This window comes from Anarrhichthys ocellatus, unplaced genomic scaffold (genome assembly GCF_004355925.1).
Source record: "Anarrhichthys ocellatus isolate YVR2014 unplaced genomic scaffold, GSC_Weel_1.0 scaffold32, whole genome shotgun sequence".
NCBI lineage: Eukaryota > Metazoa > Chordata > Actinopteri > Perciformes > Anarhichadidae > Anarrhichthys > Anarrhichthys ocellatus.
In genome coordinates this window covers 4,329,674-4,339,565 of record NW_022280062.1, presented here as the reverse complement: position 1 = coordinate 4,339,565, position 9,892 = coordinate 4,329,674, and the positions used below count along the sequence as shown (strand labels likewise).

Below are 9,892 nucleotides of genomic sequence, written 5' to 3'. Positions count from 1 at the left end.
AATATCATTTATGCAGTACTTTGTAGGAGAATCATTTGTCAAAAGTGCAATCAAAAATCAAGTAAATATAGTACACAGATATTTGTGTAATATCACTTTTCCAGTGTGAATGCACTACATACTCTCACTATACATGTTGTAACTGACATAGAACTCCAATTAACAAGAGAAAAGAAAGAAAAAAGTTAAATTAATGAATCCACTTCAAATGAAACAGTCCGCCTTCTCTTCATTTAATGGTAAACTTGAGAAGCCAATTTTGCTCGTCGACCATCTGTGTATAATTGAAGTTTTTGTTACTGTGCTGCAAGTCCCTGACAAGCTTTTTAGAGGTCGGTCTTTGTCTATTTGTGCTCTGAAAACAAACTCAGGTCTTTTCTGGCAGTCCGTATGAAGACTGAGAAGGTTGGCGTCAATCGGTTTATTTTTTGGCAAATAATGAGGTATTTTTGTAGGCCAACACCGGAAGTTAGCATTGCACTGGTTCCCTCCATAAAGATTTATCTGTTTTGGATTAATGCAGAAAATAAACTCCGGCAAACCACAAATGTAGGATACAAATGGTTTGTTCAGCAGCATTATCTTTACAAATGGTTCAAAAAGCATTTGTGAATCTTCATAAACCACTTTTATGATTTTTGAAGCGTGAATACAATCGGCAGAATTAAAAGCCCAAACGGTGGGCTACAAACAAACTATTCCACAATCGCATGACTGCGAGTATTGAGGCTGTGATGGCGGACTAGTCGGCCTGATGAGATTTTGTAGTCTCATGTAGCCACTTGTTAGCAACCGCATTTTTTAAGATGCGTAAAAGCTTCAAAATTAACAAGAGGGGTATTTAGTTACATATTTTATATTGCAGAACAAAACTTAAAAATCTCTTAAGCTTGTGTTAACCACAGAACCTATTAAAGCCATCTCACCAAAAACCCATTTAAAGAACCTATTGATTTTGAGAGACTATGAACAGAACTGCTAGGCGTCCGTGGTGTAGCTATCAGTCTGTTTGTGAGTATAATTACTATTTGTGGCATCTGGTGAGGTTGCAGATTGCAAACAACTGAATATTTCTCTGCTCACCCTTCCCTCCTTTTAAAGTGTGTTGGAGAACTACGATGGCCTTCAGGTAACGTAAAACCAAGAAAAGCTCTGTGGGGAGCCAGTGTTTGGTTAGTTTGTTCTGGGCTAACTACTGCCTGTTTAGTCAAATTTGCAGCATGTGAACTGCAATGTAACGAGTCAGACGGTTTACCTCTTTGTAGTGGTTTTGTTGTCCAATCAGGGTCCCGGTTTTGTGACTGTTCGGCCTGTGAGAACCTAAATTTCATCATTTCATTCAAGAAATATACTTCAAAACAACAACTGTATCTGTTTGCAAGATTGCAGGAAAGCCATCATTCATGTAGTAGCATACCGTTATAACTAAAGGCAAAATCCTGAAAACGGATCAATACTGTGGCACTTTGTGATTGCGTTATTCCTCATTTCTCCAACAGATGTCCCTCTAATGCCATCTTTTCCAGCTCCACTCACAAGGCAGAAATACATAATCCAATGTTTATATTGTAGATACATTTATATAATGTCTTTTTTTCTTTACAGTGGAATTAATCTGTCACACAAGTGACCAAAAGAGAAAAATAATAGCACGCAATACAGTCAATAAACCAAACCTAGAGAACACATGATTGTCACTTACTGCGAGTCACAAAAAAAGTACATACTGTGAATAAATAATCTACAGAAATATGTACAATATGCACAAGAAGAATTCAAATGGAAGAGCAAATAAAGCTTTGGATCCCTGTACAGGAAATAAGGTAAGCAGATGTAGACTGAGCCAGCTGTCCCCAACATACAGTATTAAGCAATAATCATCTAGAAGTCAGAAATTTACAGGACATTTAGTAACATTTAGGCTTTGAGCTCCTGCATTTAATGACTTATAATAATGAGCAAAAAAAACTAAAATCAGAGAGGATAAAATGAACACATTAACGCTATTTACAATGTAATCGCATTCCACGGAAAACTGGAGAATATTTAACGCTCATCGTCCAATGAGGATCAAGGCAACAACCACGGGACTACAGGCGGCTGAGAGAGACAGAGGCAGAGGGAAAGAGGGATCCAGAGAGGAGGAGACTCACAGCAGAGGAGAAAAAAAAAACATCCTCATTGTGCTCCTGCTGGCTTCCTTAGCCGGTACTGACAGAAACAGGCGGCGATATTTAACACTGTACAACTCTGTTACCTTTCCCCATCTAGAAGAAGAAGAATGCTGGTCAAAAAAAGAGCTGCATGTATAGATATGTGCATACCTCGCTCCTGTCGAGTCGGTAAGACACACACACACACACACACGCACTTAGCACAATGCATACATGTGAGCTGCAGTCTTCTGTAATGTCCCAAACTTTAAGTCTCTGGCGGGTTCAGTAGCTCCAAGTTACCCAGAGTTCAAGTACTCCAGTGCCACTTCATAGCAAAACTTGTACTGGTCCTATGAGACAAGAGGAAACAAACAAAAACATTAGAGAGGCGTACATGGCCAGATCAACCTGCTAGAGAGCCCAGAGAAGAAGAAAAAAGAGCATCTGGGCCCCTGTTAGGGTCCGGAGCTATTTGACTTTTTGACAAGCAGTTCTTTTTGTGACTTTTAAAGGGGTGATCCACCAATTTTTTAAATGAAGATCAAATATATTACTGCAAACCGGACGGGCTTGGAAATTACAGAAAGCATTAAAAACTAGCCGCATTGAGCTTAAAAGAAGTATTTGCCAGGGTAGTTTTTCTAATATAAGCCCACCAACTTTATTGAAGTAATATAAATTGCTGGAGTATCCCCTTTAAATACCATCAGGTACTTTGGGAGGTTATAATAAACTCAAACAAGTCTGACAAAAGTGCTGCTGCGATGCTCCTCACCAGTAGGTCCACCATGTTGGGTTTGTTGTTCCTTAGTGTTTTGACAGCGTGGAAAACATCCACAGAGCGCTGGTGTTGAAGCATCTCACACACAATGCTGATAGCACAGAATGTCCCACTTCGGCCGCCTCCATTCCTAGATTTATAAAAAACAAGCCAAGCATTAAAAAATTAAAGATAATTGATGTTTCGCTTAATATAGAAAGCAGAAAGGATTGACAATAAAGCTGATTGAGGGACGAAGAGTTTCACAGGGTTTTGATGCAGTGAAGCTCTTCAGTCAGTAGGTGGAGATGTTTCATTTTTAATGGCAGTGCTGACTGAACTTCCCTCTGCACTGAGTGTAGCGATAACTTACAGACAGTGGACCACAGTGCGTCCCTCGCCTCCGTCGTACTCTTCCTGCCACTTGTCCACCTGTCGAATTAGCTTGAGGAAGGAGCGCTTGGACATGGGCGTGTCTCTGTACATGGGCCAGCCCAGGAACTGGAACTGCTGCACCATCCGGTAGCCGTCCTGAGGCTGGAGGGGAAGGACACGCCGGTTATCCCAGGTTAAAACACACAGGGGGGGGTAATCGCTGCTGTGCAATGATGCAATCAGACTGTAAAGATGCAGCTAAACTAAGCCATGATGGGGAAAAGTAGGACAATAGATGGATAAGGGCAGGAGGAGTCACTGAAGAGATGAATGCGCGGATAGATGGGTTGATAGATGAGCACAGTCTCAGCTGGAGACAGATAGTTAAGAGCTACAGACACTCTGAATCACACTCAGACGTATCGATCAATAACACTTGTCAGAGATCATGTGTGATTAGATTGTATTCCACTTAACACGGTGGTGGTGGTGGTGCCTCTGCCGTCCAGACGGTGTTATAACACGCACATATGAGGAGTGATTGTTGACAACTGTGGGCAGACTGTAAGGGTAAGGAGCTTACGCAGGTGACTGCAGGTGACGCCGGCACAGGCCAGGACCCTTACTGTGCAGTGATGTATGGTTGCTCAAAGTTAAAATGTCACTTCCCCCACACCATAAAATACATAGACGGAGCTACCTGTAGAGGCATCTAGCCGAGCATGTTTTTATTTGCCAAAGTTGTGCGTCTCTGAAATGTGCCACTCCAATAAAAACTGAATTTGGTTTGTGGTGCCCATATATTTGAAATATGAAATGTAAAAGCGTGTTTAACAACTTGTCTTAATCCATAATCAGCGTGCTTGTTGCTCTTGATGGTCAACACGCCGTCAACAGCTTTCATAGGGACTATTTCTTCATTACAAAGTACTTACAATAAAAACGTTCACAGCAAGGTCTGTGAATTATCAAAGTGGTCACAGGATGATTTATTTTTCTTGTGAGATACTGGATAGAAATCCTTCATATAAAACTAGAAGAAACATAGTCTTTGACTAAGCTGCTTACCAAACGTGTCCTGTAATTAAAGGTCACAAATAGACAGTGCCTTATTTTAGGGGGGCACAAGCTGAAAACGATTGTGGACCACTGATGTAAAGCACTGGTTCTCAACCTTTTTAGCTCATGTGTCTATAAAAACAAAGCAATTGTACATGTACCCCCTCGTCACGGGTTCAATCGGTCTATGAGTTGTGAGCAAAATTTAAAAAAATAGAGAAAAATCAGAAAAAAATATATTTTTTATTCTCTCCTCTCGCATCAATCCTCTTGTGAATCCTCAGATTCATCTTGTGAACCCTTTGGGGGGGGGGGGGTCCAGAGTAACAAGGAGATGGTTCCTGAAATGGAAGGTGGTGTATTTTGCATTGTATTGTGGTGGAAAAGGAAATCTCTGGTCTGACCTTTTCAGGTAGGTCCATGTTCTACCCAAAGGGTATTTATTGAAGGAGCAGTCAGGGAGTTCAACTTCTACCGTTTTTTTAACTACGTGTGAAAATCTCTCAAGCTGTCTAAGAGACATGTAACTCGAGGCGATCACACCTCGGTCCAATCACTGGTGCAGCAGCATAGTTAAAGAACAGACTGACTCTGGCACTGCACAGCTTGAATGGACAGGCCGGCGCATGAGTGGGACGTGTGAGGTGTGCAGTCACAGAATTAATTCGCTGTTGCGACGAAAACCACGGAGAAGACAAACATGTTGTAAAAGTTGCACAAAACTAAAACACAACTACATGATCACATAAATTCAGTGTCTGTTCTTTTCCCCTAAACTTTCAGTCTGAAGCGTGACCCTCGCATGGCACCGTACCCGTGCTGCATTGTAAATCCGGAATATTCTGCTGATGATGTCCTCCTCCAAGTCGGCAGAGACGAACTCCACCTGGATGGGTCCGTGGCGGTGGACTCCATTTTCTGGCCAGTACTGTGGGCACAACTAAACAAAATAGGCACGTACACATACATTCACACACAGAAAAGTGCGGGTGTACCAGCACACACACACACACACACACGGACGCACACACACAGACAAAACAAAGAAAACATATAAAATGGAAGATGATTCATTAGTTTCGGAGTCCAAACATTGATTTAAACACTTCACACATAAATGCTAAAGAGGTTTCTGTGAGATTACAAAGTTTTAAGGGCATGAATAACGGGAAACCAGATGTAGAGAGAGCGAAGGCGAGTAATTCAATGTGAAGTGCTTTCTTTTTACAATATGATGAATTGCTTCTTAACAGAGGAAACTTTAGATTAAAGTCCGGATTTTTGATACACCAAAGGCTAAACACAGGTGTTGTAGCGAAAGCATTCTCCTAATCAACTTACCATTTGTTCAAGAAATTAAACACAAATTCCTGAAAACCTTGACTAATGTTTTTATCTCCACAGAAACACACACAGACACACACACAGAAACTCACACACACACTTTATCTTGCTTAAAAGCAATTAAAAAAAAACATTTTTCAGGCTGAGAGGAAATCTGAGAATCTGCTCTGTGCAGAAAATAGGTAATCGAAAGAAGAAGACACTTATTAAAAGATGGTTGATTGATATAAAAGTCATCTATCTTAACCATTACTACAGTACATTACTTTTAGCTATTTAGACTGCTCAGTTTGCAAACAATTTTTCACACACTCAGTCATAAAACAATTGCGTTCAGATGTTACAGCTACATTTCTTTAATTAAATCACAATTATTTATGTGTAGATGTCACCTTGGGCTTTGGGTAACTCGGATGTGTTTTTTTTCACTGTCTTTTAACAGCTTCAAGTATATGTTTGGTAAATCAGTTGAAAAAGCAATCAATAGATCTACTAAGAATAAAATTATTGATAGCGTTATTGGCTGCTCTGGCAGCAGCAGAAGAAATAAACGCCTGGGACAGCATCATGGGAGCTGAAAAACCTCCTCTATTGACGCTCCTCAGGAGAGAAAGCCCAGTGAAGAACATGCACCTGCAGAGCACACCGCTGGCCTCGCAGCACTTAATCAGACAAGTGGAAGTGTACACGCACAGATGGACAGATTCTGCACAGACAGACAAGCCTACATGCAGAGTGATGAAAAAACAAGGGAAAAGAAAATCTGACTACCTGAGAAGAATGCAAATAACAGGCCACGCATATAAAGGGGTCACAAATATATGCTTTCTTTTTCTGACGCAGATAAAAAAAAAAAGCATAAACACGTTTACAGTCTGTGTGGCAGCAAGAGCACCGCTTTCTAGCTTCCTTTAAGAGCCTGTCAACATTTGACAAATTCAACAGATGCAAAAACAAAGATGCTGATGGAGAAGATAATAAACCTCCACCTCCCTCGTCTCCATCTACGCCTAACCCCTCCCCCACTCCCACCTGTGCTGTTTCCTTGGCTGGCTTGCTGGCTACAGTGAGAATATTGAATGAAAGGCCTTTTCTATCCAGCCAGTCAGTCAACCAGTCAGTCACCTAGGGAAGGGGATTTGGATGGGGAGAGCAAGCCTGGCTTCAGGCTTTGATCCGCGGGTGTTATGACAGAGCCTCGGGCTGAGGAATCTGGATAGGCTCTTCCACAGGCCTGTCTCTCCATCTACCCGCACTTTCATGGCAAGTCCTCTTCCACTCCGCAGCATCCACCTCATTTCAAACATATAAATTGCATGGGTTCGCCAGCAGAGATTCATTAAAATTTTTTCCCCCCTGAGTTCATACTAAAAGAAAAACAAACAAAAAAAAAGCAATCTCTCCCTGAATCCAGTCCCCACGCTGTCCTTTTGTGTGACTTTATTGGATACAGAAAGGTACCGCTTCATATGTTTGTCAGCGTGCTTCTTGCAATATCCCTCGAGGATTATTTTATGTATTGCATATGTGTGTTTATGCACGCATATCAGGTCGGGTTTACCTGGGCCGGGTCGACATCGTTGAGCATTACTATGGATGTGCAGTGGTAATCCAGAACCAATCTCCAGAAGTCCTTCACTGTGTTTGGTAATGGGTGCTGGGTCACTATGAATGCAGAAGGCTGCTTGTAACTCTGGAGGAGAGCAAGAAAAGTAGAAGAGGGGGAAAAAAGAAGCAAAAGAAAGATTTGAAACACTGTCGCTACATACACCCCATGCATATTATATAGCACGTAAGCTGACAATTTACCAAGAATAAACCAATAACCATTAAAATGACCTCCATTTTCTGACCTGCCTCGCACTGAGTGCTGTTTTAATGGAGAATCCATGTCTGTGGAGATTATATTAGGCCGCTGCACTTTAAATGTGGTTTCTGGCTAGCCTGGTAGTGACGGAGAAGATCCAGTTCCTGAAAGGTCGCCTTCTCAATCGAGGCAAGAGCCAAAAAGTCCATCAATGGACACAAGCTTTGTCAAGGTGTTCTTTGTAAGGTCTAACCCGAATACATTTAACACTTGAAAATTGCTATACATTGCATTTCGGGTATATTTTGTGTTGTCCTGTGGTGCACTTCAGTTACTGTGACAGAAAACACAGCTTTTGATTTTAGTCCAAGTCAGGCCTCAATTCCAAAATTTAATCTAGGGTTGGTGATGTTCTTCAAAAATATTTTTCATTATGTTTGTTGAAATTCTCATTACATCCAGCAATCAATAAATCAATTGCTCTGACAAAAGAAAGAAAAAAATCTGATATCTGTGGCTGTCGCAGGACTGTAATTAACCTGTAAAGATTGGATGGGCTACCTGTCTGCCTGCCTGCCTGTCTACCTGCTTGTCTACCTGTCTGTCTGCACTCCACCCATGCACTTATTGCACATCACTGGAGTCTTCCAGAAGCTGCTAGCTAAACAGCTGTGAGTAGTAACCATAGCCATGTTCGTTGTTTACATTGATGATGATAATCCTGGGGCAGTGGCTTTGGAGGGAGGACTGGCACAGGCTGTCAGTGTTGCAGACATTCTTGCCAGATTTATGGACTTCTGGAGCTAGCGCTACTAGCTACTTTCTTTGAAAAGAGTAGGACACAAGGTCCTGGGTTTTTTGGTTGTATAATTTTAAGATCTAGCATACTTAAATGCATTTAAACAGTTTTCTTTTAAAGCCCTGTTAAAAGCTGACCAAACAATAACACCTCAAGGTTTATTTATTAGCCATTTGATCATGTCACGTGATCATCATCAGTAGATGGAATTTGTTATTTGCACAGTCAATTTCAATGAACAATGTCTTTTGTGGGCGGCTGGGACAGGGGCTGATTGTCTATCTCATATTACACATTTTGTTTCTTGTTGTATCCATTTGCAGTCTTGTGATGCTTGTCCCTTTACATCTCAAGCTACATCGCGAATCCTTGAGGTAAAGTTGAAGTCTCAAGATCACAGTTCTGCTTCAAGATATTTCAGACACAATGGATTTTAAAAACAGTAATCTATTTTCTTATTTGTTGATGTTAAATAATCACACAAAGAGAAGTCCTTTGAATCAGAAGCTGAAACACCAACGCTGCCACTTACAGTTTCCTGAACAGACCATAATGTTTTCCATTAACTGTCAAAAGTAAAAATACCTGCTTTGACTTTACTGATTAGACAAGAAAAGCAACATGGGGGGACGTTTCAGCTCACACAGAGAGAGGCAGCCGTAATTACCTGCCTTGTGACTCATTGTGAATTTACCACTTTCAAATTCAATTAGCAAGAATTCCAATAACGCTGGAATGGTCCTTTAAGTGGCCCTGTAAAGTGAATATTCCTAAAACGTGAAATGTCCTCGACAGCGTTCGACTCTTACATCCATGAGCGCAGCGTTGATGTAATTGGAGCTCTCCCCGTCGATGGTGATCAGAAAGGGGAGGCAGCGGTCTGGAGGAAGGACGTCCATGCAGCGGTTCTTCTCATGGTTCCTGGGCAGCAGGGCGATGCTGCAGTCCTCCACTCGCAGTGTGGGAGTCACCATATTCAGAGTCTGTCAGGGTCGAAGCAGAATTACGCACCGTCATACCAACGCTGGAAGGTAGGCACATGCGTCTTGAGTGTGCTAATTATCTCCCAATATGGTAATTAACAATGCAATTCTTTAATCAGTTACATTAGCGATAGCTCTTACTCCCCTGATGTGACTGTGATGAAACTTAGGGGGGCGATGCATCTCATATAACACTGATTGGTCCAAGGAGGGGTGCTACCATTACAGATTAAAGCAAGGTGATATATTTGCCACTGATTGGCCCAGAGGGGGACCTCGCCACTCATCAAGAGAAAACATGTTTACTGTTGTTTTCAACTTATCCTGCACTTGAGATAATGCTTGATTAGGGATTTTGCAAACAGTTCCTTATTGTGTTTAAATCTCCTCACCCTAAACTCCTCTTTAATGGGGCTGGAGTTGGTCTGCGGGTCCAGGCGGTTCATGTCGTAGTACACGGAGCGGAGCTGGCTGGCAGGAATGGTGGTGTCGCCGCAGAGACATGCCTCCAAGATGGCATCATGGATGAAGACATACTGCTCCTGCAAAAAACGGCATCCTCATTGCGGATCTATCAGGCTTCTAAGGCTCACAACAACGAACGAAATA

At 41.8% G+C, this 9,892-nt stretch overlaps 1 protein-coding gene across 9 annotated transcripts in view; it reads right to left on the bottom strand.

The window, feature by feature from the left end:
- Nucleotides 1-930: 930 nt before the first annotated feature.
- Nucleotides 931-9,892, bottom strand: part of LOC116393167 (receptor-type tyrosine-protein phosphatase mu) — a 145,857-nt gene continuing 136,895 nt past the window's right edge. For 4 of the 9 annotated variants that reach the window (XM_031865256.1, XM_031865258.1, XM_031865259.1 and 1 more), the window contains 7 exons: nt 9,676-9,825; nt 9,110-9,283; nt 7,256-7,387; nt 5,165-5,290; nt 3,290-3,453; nt 2,932-3,067; nt 931-2,506 (listed from right to left, as the gene is read on the bottom strand). In XM_031865256.1, coding sequence (XP_031721116.1) covers nt 2,453-2,506; nt 2,932-3,067; nt 3,290-3,453; nt 5,165-5,290; nt 7,256-7,387; nt 9,110-9,283; nt 9,676-9,825 — 936 coding nt within the window. In that variant the 3' untranslated portion in view covers nt 931-2,452. The remainder of the gene's footprint in view (nt 2,507-2,931; nt 3,068-3,289; nt 3,454-5,164; nt 5,291-7,255; nt 7,388-9,109; nt 9,284-9,675; nt 9,826-9,892) is intronic. The other 5 variants (XM_031865262.1, XM_031865265.1, XM_031865264.1 and 2 more) reach the window with 3 other exon arrangements.